Source organism: Mauremys mutica, chromosome 20 (genome assembly GCF_020497125.1).
Source record: "Mauremys mutica isolate MM-2020 ecotype Southern chromosome 20, ASM2049712v1, whole genome shotgun sequence".
Taxonomy (NCBI): Eukaryota; Metazoa; Chordata; order Testudines; family Geoemydidae; genus Mauremys; species Mauremys mutica.
Genome location: NC_059091.1, coordinates 24,412,696 through 24,429,128, shown reverse-complemented (window position 1 = coordinate 24,429,128; position 16,433 = coordinate 24,412,696). Strand labels below are relative to the sequence as shown.

Below are 16,433 nucleotides of genomic sequence, written 5' to 3'. Positions count from 1 at the left end.
GCAGGGCTTGTGGGTACAACCAGGACCCCCCAGTTAAGTCCTTTTGGGGGCAGGGAGCTTAGACCCCAAGTCCTGGGGTTCTCGCCGTCTCCCCAGCCAGCTCCCAACTGAAACCCCCTCCAGCCTCTCCCCAGCCTCCCCCCCGGCTCCTCCCTGGCTCTCATGTTACCTGCTCAGGTCTCCTCCCTTCCCCAGTGCACCCGTCCCGGCCCCCTTCCCAGGCCAACGCTCCGCACTCCCGGGCTGCCCTGCCAGGGCTGCAGGCTGGCGCCTCCTGTGGGGGGGAGGGGGGCTGGCACCTCCCACGGAAGGGGGGGCCAGGAGTGGGGGGTTACCCTGGAGTCGGACTGGTAGAGAAGGAGGCCAGGGGATGCCGGGCTGGGAGTGGGGGAGGGGCTCCCAGGAGCAGGGAATAGGGGGTATCCCCAGGGAGGGGGACCAAGGACAGGGAGGGGAGGGATCCTAGAGGTGGGGAGGAAGGTCCCCAAGAGGGTCCCCAGGGATGGGGAGGGGGGTCCCCAGGGGAAGGGGGTTTCCCTGAGGAGGGTCCCTGGGGGAAGGGAGGGGGGTCCCCAGGGGAGGGTCCCTGGGGGAAGGGAGGGGGGTCCCCAGGGGAGGGTCCCCGGGGCAGGGAGGTCCCCAGGGGCAGGGGGTCCCCGGGGTACCTGGTAGAGCAGCGTGTCCAACATGCTGACGCTGAAAACCTTCCCGGCGGCGAAAGGCAGGCGGAACATGAACACCAGGTTGGAGCCGTTCTCCCGTTCCTTCTGCGGGACACAGCGAGTGAGCGGGGGCAGGGGGCTGCAGGGGGCCGGGGGCCGGGGCGCAGCAGGGGATGGAGGGGCACTGGGGGCAGCGGGGTGTGTGGGGTGCAGCAGGGGCTAAGGGGGTGCAGGAAGCCAGGAGATTGGGGTGCAGCGGGGGACACACTGGGGGGGCAGGGGACTGGCACAGCACAGGGGGCAGCGGGGGCAGGGGAGTGCAGGGAGCCAGGGGACCGGAGCGCAGCAGGGGACGGAGGGGTACGGGTGGGGGCAGCGTGGGGCAGAGGACCAGGGTGCAACAGGGGGATGGGGGCAGGGGCCCAGCAGGTGCAGGGGGAGGGGTACGGGGCAGCGTGGGGGGCAGGGGACCGGGGGACAGCGGGGTGAGAGGGGCGGGGGCCCAGCAGGGGGAGGGGGCGGGGGACCGGGACACAGCGGGGTGACGGGGGCGGAGGCCCAGCAGGGGGAGGGGGGCGGGGGACCGGGGCACAGTGGGGTGACGAGGGCAGGTGCCCAGCAGGCGCAGGGGGAGGGGGCGGGGGACCGGGGCAGCGTGGGGCCGGCCAGGCCGTACCTTCTCCAGCTTGGACAGGGCCAGCGCGTAGCGATCCTTGGCCTTGAACTGCATGAAGCGCATGTTGGCCGGGTGCGTCAGCTCCGTGATGATGTTCAGGCCTGGGAAGAGCCTGTGCCGGGCACAGAGGGGGTCAGAAGGGCTCCTGAATCCAGCCCCCACCCCTGCTCTAACCACTGGACCCCGCTCCCCTCCCAGAGCTGGGGAGAGAACCCAGGAGTCCTGGCACCCCTACCCCCTCCCGCTCTAACCACTCAACCCCACTCCCCTCCCAGAGCTGGGGAGAGAACCCAGGAGTCCTGGCTCCCAGCCCCTCCTGCTCTAACCACTGGACCCCGCGCCCCTCCCAGAGCTGGGGAGAGAACCCAGGACTCCAGGCTCCCAGACCCCCTGCTCTAACTCACTGGATCCCACAGCCAGGCAGGGAACCCAGGAGTCCTGGCTCCCCCAGTACCTGAACAGCGTCTGGACGTTGACGATGGTTTTGGCGTCGGCCATGTAGTCCTCGTCCGCGATCATGGAGCTCTCCTTGTCCACGACCACCATGTTGGCAGCAAAGGTGACGCCGCAGCGCAGCAGGTCGTCCAGGCTGGGGGCCGGGGGGTCAGCGGTCGTGCCAGGCAGCGCCGCCCTGCCCCACGCCCCTCCCTCCCCACGTGTGCCCAGCGCCACCCACCTCCCCCTGGTAATATCACGGGGCCTTGCCAGGCCCGGCCCCCACTGGCTTCCACCCCGAGGGCCTCCAAAGCGACCCAAATTGTGAGCGCAGCCGTGCAGAGGGGGGTGAGGGCACCACGACGCCGACGGGATGGGGGCAGGCGGGACGTGGCCAGAGCTGGCCTGTGCCACCAGCCTCCCAGCTCACCCCAGGACGGCACCCGAGAACCAAGGGCCAAAGCGGGCGTGGCTGGAAATCCAGAAGGGACGAGCGATTCGGCCCCCCCCAGCCCCTCCCAGGACCCCAGCTCCGGTGGGACACCCTTGGGCCAAGCAGGCTCAGGTCTCCGCCCCCCAACCCCGGCTCACACTGTTCGGTGCCAGACGGGCCCGGGGCTCTGTGGGGTCACGGAGCCCCCCCCCAGACCCCCCCGGTCCGCCCCATGCGGCACCTACTCACTTATCGATGGAGCCCACCATGTAATAGACCAGCGGGAACCAGCAGATCGCCTCCAGGAAATGGGTCTCCGGCCTGCAAGGGAAAGGGGGGCGGCAGTGGGGGGGCAGCCCCGGGCAGCATGGACTGGCAGACCGGGGGAGGGGCCTATCCCTGCCCCCGCCCAGTCTGCTTTACCCTGCCCCCGCCCCCCAGCCTCCTGCCCCCGCCCCCAGCCCATGCCTGTGGCCTGGTGGCTGCCCCCCCCCACCCCCTTTGCTCGGGGCAGGCCCCGTACATGTTCTCCAGCAGCAGCACGATGGGGTTGAGCTCCTTGCGGGGCCGGTAATACGCCCGCAGCGGCACAATGAAGTTGTACAGCCCGTTGGCGGCTCTCTCGGCCGAGACGATGATGAGCTTGTTCTGGAAGCGGTAGGCGCGGGCGTCCTCGTACGGGGAGTGGTGACAGCTCTGCAGGGGCAAGCGGGGTTCACCGGGGGCACAACCCCCACCATTTCCTGCCAGCGCTGAGACTGGCGCCCGTGACCCCCCCAGGGATCTGAGCTGGCTGGGAGTACAGCTGGCTTCTGGGGTGGCAGCACTGCGGGGGTTAAACCCCACCGATCCCCCAGCTGGGAGGGGCCGTGACCCATCCCCCCATTCCCCACCAGCAAAGCAGGGGTTAAACCCCACTGATCCCCCACCTGGGAGGGGCCGTGACCCATCCCCCCATTCCCCATCAGCAAAATGGGGGTTAAACCCCACCAATTCCTGAGCTGGGAGGGGGCGTGACCCTTCCCCCATATCCCTCTGATCCCCAGCTGGAGACCCAGGATCACCCCCCCACCCATTTCTTCCTGGACCCATAAGTTGGGGCGGGGGGGGGTTGTATCATCGTTTGCTCACTTGTGCCACAGACAGGCCATGGGTAGGTGCACCTCCCCCCCATCCTCCCCCACCCTCTGCCGTGTCTGCCCCCCAGCCCCTCACCTGCAGCCTCCCAGGGGGACCCGCCATGTGTCCCTGGGGTGGCCCCAGGGAGTCACAGGGGCAGGCCAGGGGCCCCCCTGGGATGGTGCTTGGGGTCCAGCTCAGGGCCCCTTGGCATCACCCCCCCCGCCCCGCAGGCGTCTTGCCCAGCCCTGGCGGTACCTTGTCCAGCCGCAGGCAGCAGAAGGGGATCTTCTCCTGGACCAGGTGGCAGAGGGTGGGGGAGCTGCCGATGTAGGGGGAGTTGGTGGGGTAACCCTTCACCCAGCTGGAAGACCAAGAGAGAGGGGGAAGGAGGAGCTGGGGGGCAGGGAGAGGGGGAGGCTGGCACCCTTTGGGGGGCCTCGCTCCTCATAGCCCCAAAGCACCAGGCCGGGCGCATTGGAGCTGGGCAGGAGACACGGGCATCCCGCCAAGCCGGGCAGCTCCTTCCAGCTGGGTTAGTGCCACGGGGCATGGGCATCGGTCTGTGCCCTGGGCAGCCCTCAACGGTGTACCCCCAACGCCGCACGCCCACGTGCATGGAGACACACGCACATGCTGTCGTGGGCAAAGCCCCCCTGGGGTCTCCCATGCCAGGGGGAGCATGTGGGCATTGGGGGATTGCGGCTCCCGACCCACGGAAAGCCAACCCCCTCCCCACTGCTATCAACATTTCCCGTTGGGACACTGCGGGGGGCACTGCAGATCCGGGCCTGAATTCGGGGGGGCAGGATGGGCGTACCCCAGAGGCAGGTCCCTACATGCTCCACTCTCCTCCGTCCCCGTGGCCTCTCTGTGGATGAGGCCAGTCAGGACGCTGAGACCCCCCCAGCTCGAGCCGCATCACACAGGGCCCCGTGGCCGGCGGGTCCTTACGTGCCGGAGGCGGCCGCGTCGTCGTCAGAGTGGGTGGCCTCGTCCTCCGACTGGTCGCTCAGGAGGTCGAAGGTGGGGCTGGGGATGGCGTCCACCACCTCCAGCACGGGGGCGATGCTGTGGCGCTTCTCGGTGCCCGCCGAGTCGGCCGCCAGGCCCAGCGTGGTCCCGTCCGCGCTGTCCGGGCTGCTGCCAGAGTCCGGCAGGTCCATGGCCACCGTCCCTGCGCGGCCGGGGGGCAGGTGGGGCTGGTCTGGGCACTCTGAGCCTGAGCCCAGCCATCCCGGCTGCCCCCCCACACCTCCCCCGGCCCGCAGGGGGGCATCTGGGGCAGCCAGGGGCTGATTCAGTGACACGCCGCCCGAGGGGGGGGCATGCTGAGCCCCAGCAAACTCATAGCACGTGGTGCCACCCAGCTGGGCTGGACTGGAACCCGGCCCCCAGCTGGGCCCCGCCCCATCAGCACCTGGAGCCCTGCCTCCCTGGTTCAGAGAGGGGGCAGCTGGGCCTGTGCTGGGTGGGGATTGGCTGGGGAGGTGTGAAGGGCTGGCTGAGGATTGGTGGGCCCCATGCTGAGTGATGATTGGCTGGGGAGGTGTGAAGGGGCGGGTGAGAATTGATAAGGGAGGTTGGGGCCCAGTGCTGAATGGTGATTGGCTGGGATAGTATGGCAAGCCAGCTGGAGTTTGGTGGGAGTTTGGCAGGCCCCTTGCTCAATGATGATTGGCTGAGGAGTGAAGGGCTGGCTGGGGATTGGTGGGGGACTCGGGGGAGGGAGGTCCCATGCCAGGTCGTGATTGGCTGAGACCTGATGGGCCAGTGAGGGGGGGCGTGGAGAAGGCTGGGGCTTGGTGCTGAGGTCTGATTGGCTGAGGCAGGGTTTAGCGCCAGCAGGGGACTGGTGGAGAATTGGCGATTGGCTGGAGAGGTGTGAAGGGCCGGCTGGGGACCGGGAGCCCCATGCGGATTGGCTGGGGCGGGGTGATGGGCGGGGAGGCCGGGGCTCACCCATGCTGGCGATGATGCTGTGCACGGGCAGACGCGTCAGGCCGTGGTAAGCCGGGGTGGCCAGGCGGCTCCGGTGCAGATGCTCCTGCTGGCGGAGGACGAAGGCCGAGTTCTCCTCCTTGGAGATGTTGATGTAGAAGCAGGTGTCCGAGGAGGCCAGGATGTGGCAGGGCCCCGGGTTGAGCAGGATGTTGTTCTTGTCCTCCCGGCACACGCCGATCAGGCACACCCCGAACCTGCCGGGGCAGCCAGGGTCAGCGCCTGCGACCCCCGGGAGGGGGCTCAGCCCTGGGGAGCTGGGGCAGGGAGGCGTGTGTGCAAGCCAGCTCGGAGTGTGGGGGTGCAATAGGTGTGCAGGCCTGGCTGGGGGTAAGTGTGCTCCTGAGCAGAGAAGCACGTGCGAGCTGGATCATGTGTGTGCACAGGGGGGGGTGAGGATGTCTGTGCATGTGCAAGGGCGTGTAAGTGTGTGTCTGCACGCATGGCACGAGTGTGTGTGTGTGTGTAAGCATGTGCAAGCAGATGGAAGAGTGTGCCTGTGTCTGCATGTGCACAACCATGCACGTGTGCGTGCATGTGCAAGGGTGTGCACCGATGTGTGTAAGCATGCACACCAGGATGTAAGCATGCCCATGCGCGTGCAAGCAGGTGGAAGGGGGTGCATCAATGTGTGTAAGCGTGTGCATAAGTGTACAGCATGTGTGTGAGCATGGGCACGAGCACACGCATGTGCATGCATGTGCAAGGGTATGCAGCACACAGAGGGGCACACGCGGCGTGTGGAGCCGCCCTCCCTCGGCCCCGCTCACCTCTTGTGGGCGTGGAAGGAGGCGTAGGTGAAGCTCTTGCCCTGGTATTGACTCAGGAACTTGCTCTCCCCCAGCCGGACGTGGTAGACCTCGTTGGCCGAGCAGCGGCTGTACATCCTCTGCCATTGCTCCGGCGAGGCGGGGCCGTCCCTGAGGGGGGAGAGACGCCCCCCCACGTGCATCACAGCCCTGGGGTCGGGGGGCCTCTCCTGACCCCCGCCCAGGAGCTCTGGCCTGTGGACTCAGCCCGGGGAGAGGACTCCAGGCCGGTGTCGCTGGCGCCTGGGTCACGGCAGGGAAAGTCCACGGGGCCCAGCCATGCAGAGAACGCAGCGGGGGGATCTGCCAGAGCTGGGCAGGGTTGGGCCCCCCCCTCTGCTGCTCGCCCAGCTCTGGATGCAGGGGCTCCAGCCATGAGGTCGGCCCCAGGACAAGGGGCCCCAGCGTCTCCTCCTGGCCCGTGACCCAGGGGCAAGCGCGTACCCGCCCCCTGCAGCCCATCGCCCACCCAGGCCCAGCCCGGACTCACCTGGACGGGGGCTGCCAGGCGCTCGGCCGCGGCTTGAAGGGCTCCATGGGGGCAGTTCTGGCCAAAGGCACCAAGGGACAAATGAGAACCAACCCCACCCCCACCCTGGCAATCGGCTCAGGCTCTCTGCACACTCAGGCAGATGCTGCTGGGGCTAGGCTCCCCCATCCTGCTGCTGACTCCTGCCTCCCCCAATGCCCCCAGTGCTGTTTCCTCCCCCACCCTGGCACTGGCTCCTGCTCCTGCTTCTTTCTCAGTGCTTCTGGGGGGCACAGGAGATCTCCAGGGCAGGAGGAGGTGCCATGGGGCTCCCTGGTCCCACCCCCCCTTGACTGCCTTCCCTCCCAGAGGAGTTTGAGTACTGACCCCAGGGTGGGGGCAGAGACCTGCTGCTGGGGTGTGAATGGCAGGACCCCCAGAGCAGTGGGGCTGAGAGTCAACACCCCACTGGGATGCACTGGGTGGGTTCCCCCGGCCCGAAAGCGATGGGCTTAGGCTCTGTGCAGACGTGGGCAGTGCTGCTGGGTCTAGTCTGGCCCCAGCCGGCGACGGGCACAGCTACTCACTGGCCCCGCGAGGTGTGGATCAGCAGTGTGATGAGGGTGGAAGTGGCTGGACACACACAGTTCAGAGCCAACATGGCGTACTTGAATTCTTCTTCGCAGACCACGTGATCTGGAGAGAGAGACGCACGTGGGCTGGGAGCCAGGGCTGGGGCTGACCGGGAGGAGCTGGGCCTGCTCCCCCAGCCGCTTGCTTCCTTCATCCGTCCCTTCCTTCTTCCCTCCTCCATCCGCCTATCATCCTGCCTCTGCTAGCTCTGCCGGCTCTCTGTCCACCAGCCACCCGACCACCTTCCCTCCTCCTATAGCTCTCCCTCCATCCCGTCCACTCCACCGTCTGATCCATCCCTCCATCCCATCCACTCCACCGTCTGATCCATCCCTCCATCCCCGTCCTCTGTCTGATCTATCATCTACCCTCCGTCTGATCCATCCCTCCATCCCGTCCACTCCTCCGTCTGATCCATCCCTCCATCCCCGTCCTCTGTCTGCTCTATCATCTACCCTCCGTCTGATCCATCCCTCCATCCCGTCCACTCCTCCGTCTGATCCATCCCTCCATCCCCGTCCTCTGTCTGATCTATCATCTACCCTCCGTCTGATCCATCCCTCCATCCCGTCCACTCCTCCGTCTGATCCATCCCTCCATCCCCGTCCTCTGTCTGCTCTATCATCTACCCTCCGTCTGATCCATCCCTCCATCCCGTCCACTCCTCCGTCTGATCCATCCCTCCATCCCCGTCCTCTGTCTGCTCTATCATCTACCCTCCGTCTGATCCATCCCTCCATCCCGTCCACTCCTCCGTCTGATCCATCCCTCCATCCCATCCACCGTCTGCTCTATCATCTACCCTCCGTCTGATCCATCCCTCCATCCCCGTCCACTCCTCCATCTGCTCTATTCATCCACTCCTCCGTCTGATCCATCCCTCCATCCCATCCACTCCTCCATCTGATCCATCCCTCCATCCCGTCCACTCCTCCGTCTGATCCATCCATCCATCCCCGTCCTCTGTCTACTCTATCATCTACCCTCCGTCTGATCCATCTCTCCATCCCGTCCACTCCTCCGTCTGATCCATCCCTCCATCCCGTCCACTCCTCTGTCTGCTCTATCATCTACCCTCCGTCTGATCCATCCCTCCATCCCCGTCCACTCCTCCATCTGATCCATCCGTCCATCCCCGTCCTCTGTCTGCTCTATCATCTACCCTCCGTCTGATCCATCCCTCCATCCCGTCCACTCCTCTGTCTGATCCATCCCTCCATCCCCGTCCACTCCTCCGTCTGATCCATCCCTCCATCCCGTCCACTCCTCTGTCTGATCCATCCCTCCATCCCCGTCCACTCTTCCGTCTGCTCTATTCATCTACCCTCCGTCTGATCCATCCCTCCATCCCCACTCCTCTGTCTGCTGTATCATTTACCCTCCATCTGATCCATCCCTCCATCCTGTCCACTCCTCCGTCTGATCCATCCCTCCATCCCGTCCACTCCTCCGTCTGATCCATCCCTCCATCCCCGTCCTCTGTCTGCTCTATCATCTACCCTCCGTCTGATCCATCCCTCCATCCCGTCCACTCCTCCGTCTGATCCATCCCTCCATTCCCGTCCTCTGTCTCCTCTATCATCTACCCTCCGTCTGATCCATCCCTCCATCTCGTCCACTCCTCTGTCTGATCCATCCCTCCATCCCCGTCCTCTGTCTGATCTATCATCTACCCTCCGTCTGATCCATCCATCCATCCTGTCCACTCCTCCATCTGATCCATCTGTCAAATCCCGTCCACTCCTCCGTCTGATCCATCCGTCCATCCTATCCACTCCTCTGTATGATCCATCCCGTCCACTCCTCCGTCTGATCCATCCCTCCATCCCGTCCACTCCTGTCTGCACTATTCATCTACCCTCCATCTGATCCATCTCTCCATCCCCGTCCACTCCTCCGTCTGATCCATCCCTCCATCCCCATAGACACCCCCTTCTCTCTCCCCTCTCCCCCACTGCCGACCACTGCAGGAGCAGGGAGTGGGGGCAGGAGAGGGTGCCAGGGGCACAGCGAAGGCAGGTGCATGGCAGAGGCAGGCCAGGGGGCAGAGAGGGCCCAGCGGGGGCCAGGGTGGGGAGGTCCGGCGGGCGGGGCGGACAGCTCACCTGCGAATTTGATGTGGAACTTGTTCTCGGGTTTGAGGATCTGCACGTACAGGGGGCAGTTGGGGGCAAAGTCCTTGACTGCCCAGGCCCTGAGGATGGTCTGATGATCCTGGGGGGCGGGCGAGATGGGGCAGAGCGTCACAGCCAGGCCAGACCCCCTCACATTTCCCCCAGTCCCCCAGGTGCCAGGAGGGATCACGCCTCCCCCCACTGCCCTCCCGCAGCCCCCAGTGCCCCACGGAGGACAACATGGCTCCTGCCAGCGTGTATCAAAAGAAGCCGCTGCAGGAGAGCTGCGCGGCCCGGCACACCGGGGCCCCGATGTGGGTTGGGGTTGTGAGGTTGCACTGCCCATGATTTGAGGGCACTATGCTGGTGAGTGTGACTATAATGTAACTGGAATGTGCTTTGTGCAAACGGTCTCTTGTAAGGTGTCCTTACAAAGCTTATAATCTACTGCGTGTGGTCATCCTGATTGTCTAAATGTACCACTCGTGTATCTGAAACGAGGAATATGAACTACAACCCTGAGGGCCTATTGTGATTATGCAAAGTGGGGGCCATTAACGGGGGTTTGGAAGCTTGATGGCTCCCATTAACCAGGACAATTGACTGTGGATGGGTCTGTTTTCCTGCAAGCCTTCCTGTGAGTCAGGCCTGGCTTGGGGTCTCCCAGGACATGTGACCATGTCACCTGGTACCGGAATCCATCTTAAACCTGGGGCTTTTCCATGCGGGCGGGGGGGGGGATCCCAGAGACACAAAGGATTCCCGCCTTGTGCCAAAGCTGTAAAAGGGGGTGGAACAGAACAAAGGGGGCTGCAGTCGTGAGCCATCCCCCAGCTACCACCTGAGCTGGAACAAGGCTGGACCAGGGGAAGGGATCGGGCCCAGACTAGGAAGGTGACTAGTCTGTGAAAGAAGCTTCTTGGAACATCTCTGAGGGCGAGATTTCCCTGTATTCAGTTTCCTACTGTAGTAGGCTTAGACTTGGGTGTTTTGTTTTATTTTGCTTGGTAACTTACTTTGTTCTGTCTGTTGTTAGTTGGAACCACTTAAATCCGACTGTTTATATTTAATAAAATCACTTTTGCTTATTAATTGACCCAGAGTAAGTAATTAATTCCTGGGGGAGCGAACAGCTGTGCGCATCTCTCTGTCAGTGTGACAGAGGACGGACGGTTTACCCTGTATACGCTTTATACGGAGTAAAACGGATGATTTGGGGTTTGGATCCCCATGGGAGCTGGGGGTCTGGGTGCTGGAGACAGGTGACTTGCTGAGCTGCTTTCAGTTAAGGCTGCAGCTTTGGGGGCCGTGGTTCAGACCTGGGTCTGGGTTGCAGCAGGCTGGTGTGTCTGGCTCAACAGGGCAGGGTACTGGAGTCCCAGGCTGGCAGGAAAAACGGGCACAGAGGTAGAGTCAGCACATTAGGTGACGCTCCCAAGGGGGGTCTCTGACCGAACCCGTCACAGGGGTATCTGGGTGCCACCCTGCAATAAATACCCCTCCCCCGGTACCATCTTTAACCCTGTGCTGGGGCCGGCTGGGTTGCCCGCAGGGCGGCATGTCAGGGCGTGGCACCTACCGCAGCGATCCGGTCCCCTTCGAAGCGGTTGCTGAGGATAAAGCAGGCCTCTGCGTCATCCATCCTTCGGCGGGGGGAGAAGAGACGGGGGGTTAGCAGGAAACCAGACCCCGGCGGGGCAGCTTAGACCAGCTGGGGGGAGCAACGTGGCTGGAGACAGGATGGGACTGGACCCCTTGTCCCCCCCACAGACAGGGCCAGGCCCCGGCACCCCTCCCCTCACAGACAGTGTGGGGCAGGGCCCCCCCATGTGGCGTTCTGACCCTATTGGCCAGCTCCATCGATTTCTTCTGTCCATTGGCTGACGGGGGTGGGACGAAGGGCCCCCAGGCCTGGGGCATCCCCGCCCGGCTGCCACTCACTTGGCCCGCATGAGGTCCTGGTCCTTGAGGGCCGAGCCCTGCAGGAAGATGACGCGCTGGGACCAGAGCGGGATCTGCAGCACCCGCCTCACCGCCACGTCCATCTCCGTGGGGCACAGGATCACCACGTAGTAGTCCTGCCGGGGAGACGTGGGGCATGGTCAGGGCACCACCAGCCCTCTACACCCCCCGGCATGGCCAGCCCCCCGGGCCAGCCCCATATCCCAGCACAGCCAGACCCCTGGGCCAGATACCTACACCTCCCCAGCACAGCCAGCCCCCAGGCCAGCCCCCCCCTGCCAGCCCCATATCCCAGCACAGCCAGCCCCCAAGCCAGCCCCCCCCAGGCCAGCCCCATATCCCAGCACAGCCAGCCCCCAGGCCAGCCCCCCCTGCCAGCCCCATATCCCAGCACAGCCAGCCCCCTGGGACAGATACCTACACCTCCCCGGCACAGCCAGCCCCCTGGGCCAGCCCCCCCTGCCAGCCCCATATCCCAGCACAGCCACCCCCCAGGCCAGCCCCCCCTGCCAGCCCCATATCCCAGCACAGCCAGCCCCCTGGGACAGATACCTACACCTCCCCAGCACAGCCAGCCCCCAGGCCAGCCCCCCCCTGCCAGCCCCATATCCCAGCACAGCCAGCCCCCATGCCAGCCCCCCCATGCCAGCCCCATATCCCAGCACAGCCAGCCCCCTGGGACAGATACCTACACCTCCCCGGCACAGCCAGACCCCTGGGCCAGCCCCCCCCTGCCAGCCCCATATCCCAGCACAGCCAGCCCCCTGGGACAGATACCTACACCTCCCCGGCACAGCCAGACCCCTGGGCCAGCCCCCCCACGCCAACCCCATATCCCAGCACAGCCACCCCCCAGGCCAGCCCCCCCCCCATGCCAGCCCCATATCCCAGCACAGCCAGCCCCCAGGGACAGACACCTACACCCCCTGGCACAGCCAGACCCCTGGGCCAGCCCCCCCTGCCAGCCCCATATCCCAGCACAGCCAGACCCCTGGGCCAGACACCTACACCTCCCCGGCACAGCCAGCCCCCCAGGCCAGCCCCCCCCCATGCCCCAGCACAGCCAGACCCCTGGGCCAGCCCCCCCCTGCCAGCCCCATATCCCAGCACAGCCACCCCCCCGGCCAGCCCCCCCCCCATGCCCCAGCACAGCCAGACCCCTGGGACAGACACCTACGTCTCCCAGGCACAGCCAACCCCCTGGGGCAGCCCCCCCACGCCAGTCCCCCAGGCCAGCTACCCCTTTCCATCCCCCACCCTCCCCCCACCCTTCCATGGGGTCCCGAGGGTTCAGGGAGCAGAGCTCCCGCCCCGGGCGACGCCAGCCCTTTGCCTGCCCGCTGAGATGCCCTGCACCCTGCACCGCAAGGGCCAGACCCCTGCATCCAGGGTGGGGGCTACCCCAGACCCCCCCCCTCGGCCGCAGAGCGGTGCCAAGTCACCAGCCCATTGGGGGCCCCTGGAGCAGCCCCCCCCTCCAGCGCCATTCCCCTGCACCTCCCCAGCTGGAATCAGGGCTCAGCGCCCCCTCGTGCCCAGCTCTGCCTGCTGCGGTATAGGGTGGGGGGTCCAGAGCTTCGCTCTACAGGGGTCGATGCCCCCTGCCCCACACCTGCCCCGGGCTGGGTCTGCACTCGTAACCTCCAGCCCTGCAGTGGAGGAGCACCTCCCCCCCCAGCAGGCAGCAATAGTAACCTCTTATCCGGTAGGGCACCAGCCCCTCTCCTGGGGGTACCCGGGGTCTGCCCCCTTCCCCGGCCATAATGCAGCACAGAGCTGACAGCGCTCCATCCAGGGTGTGACGCTGGCATCGGGACTCCTGGGTTCTCCTCCTGGCTCCACCCGCTCCGTGCCTCAGTTTCCCCTTTGTCTACTTACAGTGGTTACCCTCAATTTATCCCGAGAAGCCAGGACTGGGCCCTGAGAGCATGGGGAGGGGGGCACTGAGTCAGCTGCCCCATCTATGTCCCCCCGCAGCCCAGCTGCTGGTTCGCTTCCTGGGTCACTCTGTTCCCTGCGCCCTGCTCCCACCTAGGCTGTGCCAGGCACGCGGCCATGCCAGACACGGTGCAGCAGTCTGTGGGGGTGTCTCATTTGCATATGTGAAAATGCAAATCACCCCTTCTGCTAGTTGAGGGCGTTGCTCCTGATTTGACAAGGAGTGAATGTGCTGGGGGGGGGAGGGGCAGAGCAGGGTGTGCAGTGAGTGGGGGAGCGAACGGTGCATTAACCCCCCCAAAACCTGAACGGGACCCCCAGGCTGTCATATCCAAATCTTACCCCAAGCCCCACGCTGACCCCTCAACCCTGTCCTGACCCCCAAGCCGCACACTGACCCCCCAACCCTGTCCTGCCCCCAAGCCCCACACTGACCCCTCAACCCTGTCCTGACCCCCAAGCCCCACGCTGACCCCTCAAAACCCGGCTCTGCCCCCACCTCCACACTGACCCCCCTAACCCTGTCCTGCCCCCCAAGCCCCATGCTGACCCCCCCAACCCTGTCCTGCCCCCCAAGCCCCACACTGACCCCCCCAAACTCTGTCCTGCCCCCCAAATCCCACACTGACCTGATCTGACCCCCAAGCCCCACACTGACCCCCCCACACCCTGTCCTGCCCCCCACCTCCACACTGACCCCCAACCCTGTCCTGCCCCCCAAGCCCCACACTGACCCCTCAACCCTGTCCTGACCCCCAAGCCCCACACTGACCCCCCCAACCCTGTCCTGCCCCCCCAAGCCCCACACTGACCCCCCCAACCCTGTCCTGCCCCCCAATCCCCACGCTGACCCCCCCCAACCCTGTCCTGCCCCCCAAGCCCTGGCCGGAGACAATGCCTGTGCAGGGCTGGGCTGTGCCCTCGCCCGTCGCCCCGGAGCAGCTGGCAGCGGGGTGCTGGGGGCCCCCCTCACCTGCAGGCGGGGGTGGGCGTAGAACTCGTTGAGGAAGTCCATGAGCAGGTCGATCTTGAGGGAGCTGACGCACAGCACCACGTGCTTCTCCGTCTGCGCCCGGTACCGGCTGTAGTTGCCCCCCGACTTCTGGCGCTCCATCCACAGGAAGGCCAGCTGCTCGAACTGCGGGGGGGGGCGGCTTAGGGCCCAGCGCGGCGATAGGGGGCGCGGTGCCCCCCAGAGCGGGGGGGGGGAGCTCGGCGGGGGTGCCGGGCCACGGGGGGCAGGGCAGGGGCTCAGCGGGGGGCGCCGGGATGCGGGAAGGGGGGTGGGGGGCGTTGGGCTGCGGGGAGGGGGGCGGGGACTCGGCAGGGGGCAATGGGCCCTGGGGAGGGAGGAGGGGCTCGGCGGGCGGGCATTGGGCCGCGGGGAGGGGGCTCAGCGGGGGGCGCCGGGATGCGGGAAGGGGGGTGGGGGGTGCTGGGATGCGGGGAGAGGGGGCTCGTGGGGAAGGGGGGGGCGCCGGGCCGCGGAGAGGGGGGCGGGGGCTCGGCGGGGGGCAATGGGCCCTGGGGAGGGGGGCAGGGGCTCGGCCGGCGGGCGTTGGGCCGCGGGGAGGGGGCTCGGCGGGGGTGTCGGGATGCGGGGAGGGGGGTGCTGGGATGCGGGGAGAGGGGGCTCGTGGGGAAGGGGGGGGCGCCGGGCCGTGGGGAGGGGGCTTGGTGGGGGCGCCGGGATGCGGGAAGGGGGGGGGGACGCCGGGATGCGGAGGGGCTCAGCAGGTGATGTGCAGCTAGGAGCCATGCGAGGACACCTCAGCACCAGGCGAGGAGGGATCTCTGTATAAACAGCCCCCAGCCCCCACCCCAGAGGTGGCTGCATCTCGGTGCCGGGCGAGGGGTCCTGGTGCATGGGGCACGGGCTGGAAGCGGGCCCATAGCATGAATTTGCTCTGGGTCCCCCCCCGCCATTCTGCTCTGGGCCCGGTGGTGCCAGCGCCAGGCAGTGAGGTGCCCGCGCTCCCAAGGCCTCCGCTGGCGCCAGCTCACAAGCCGCTGTCCTGCCAAGCAGGGGGAGGGCTGGGCCCGTGGGGCTGCCAGCTGGGTTAGCCCCCTCGGGCGGGGATCCCACCCCTTCCTGGCGGGCAGCGCCCGCCCTGAGAGTCCCCGGGCCGGGCAGTGAGGGGCTGGCGCGGTGCCTCTGGGGCTGGGGCCGAGCGTGGGGGGTAATGGGGAGGCAGAGGAGCTGGCGGGTCACTTCTCGGGATGGGGGCTGTTCCCTGGGGGTGGGGCTGGGGTGTCCCTGGGGGTAGGGGCTGTTCCATGGGGCTGGGGGGGCTGTTCCCTCCCTCCTGCTAGAGGGGCAACCCCCCCGCTCCATCTTTATCCCCCCCCCCGCCCCCCAGACCTTCAGCCCCAGGAAAAGCCGGCAGCCTGTCTGGGGGGCCCTGTCTCCTGCCTTACCCTGGGGCCTCCCCAGGTCCCCAGCCTGGGGGGAGGGGACAGGGGACCCTGCGGCTCTCCCCAGGCTCCGGGGCTCCCCAAAAACCGGCTGTTCCCAGCCCTGGAAGCACGAATCCTCCTCTCACGGAGCCGACAGACAGCAGGAGCCAGCACTTCATGTCCTCACCCGCCCCCGTCACTTGTGGGGCTGCTGCTGCCAAGCCGCCAGGCAGGGCTCCCCACACGCCAGCTCCGGGTGGCAAGTACCCAGCAACCTCCAGACCTGGCTGGGACTGTGGACACACCACACATGCAGCCACACGCAGCCACATGCAGCCACATGCAGTGCACACGCAGCCACATGCAGTGCACACGCAGCCACACGCAGCCACATGCAGTGCACACGCAGCCAGACACAGTGCACATGCAGCCATACGTAGCACACACAGAGCCACACACAGCACACATGCAGCGCACATACAGCCACAGGCAGTGCACACGCAGCCACATGCAGTGCACATGTAGCCACACACAGTGCACATGCAGCCATACGTAGCACACACACAGCCACACACAGCACACATACAGCCACATGCAGTGCACACGCAGCCACATGCAGTGCACACGCAGCCACATGCGGCTCACATGCAGCCACAGTGCACACACAGCGCACATGCAGCCACACACAGCCACATGCGGCGCACACACAGCCACACACAGTGCACATGCAGCCACAGTGCACACACAGCCACATGCAGTGCACACACAGCCACACACAGTGCACA

At 66.3% G+C, this 16,433-nt stretch overlaps 1 protein-coding gene across 4 annotated transcripts in view; it reads right to left on the bottom strand.

The window, feature by feature from the left end:
- The window catches only part of LOC123353689 (potassium channel subfamily T member 2-like), a 46,592-nt gene that overhangs the window by 10,106 nt on the left and 20,053 nt on the right, over positions 1 to 16,433 (bottom strand). For 3 of the 4 annotated variants that reach the window (XM_044995010.1, XM_044995012.1, XM_044995013.1), the window contains exons 11-25: positions 14,225 to 14,389; positions 11,293 to 11,429; positions 10,931 to 10,994; positions 9,343 to 9,451; positions 7,192 to 7,300; positions 6,626 to 6,682; positions 6,097 to 6,246; positions 5,288 to 5,523; positions 4,280 to 4,502; positions 3,584 to 3,689; positions 2,730 to 2,902; positions 2,456 to 2,527; positions 1,793 to 1,927; positions 1,339 to 1,450; positions 666 to 767 (exon numbers count right to left, since the gene is read on the bottom strand). In XM_044995010.1, the coding sequence (XP_044850945.1) occupies positions 666 to 767; positions 1,339 to 1,450; positions 1,793 to 1,927; positions 2,456 to 2,527; positions 2,730 to 2,902; positions 3,584 to 3,689; positions 4,280 to 4,502; positions 5,288 to 5,523; positions 6,097 to 6,246; positions 6,626 to 6,682; positions 7,192 to 7,300; positions 9,343 to 9,451; positions 10,931 to 10,994; positions 11,293 to 11,429; positions 14,225 to 14,389 (1,950 nt within the window). The remainder of the gene's footprint in view (positions 1 to 665; positions 768 to 1,338; positions 1,451 to 1,792; positions 1,928 to 2,455; positions 2,528 to 2,729; positions 2,903 to 3,583; positions 3,690 to 4,279; positions 4,503 to 5,287; positions 5,524 to 6,096; positions 6,247 to 6,625; positions 6,683 to 7,191; positions 7,301 to 9,342; positions 9,452 to 10,930; positions 10,995 to 11,292; positions 11,430 to 14,224; positions 14,390 to 16,433) is intronic. The other variant, XM_044995011.1, reaches the window with a different exon arrangement.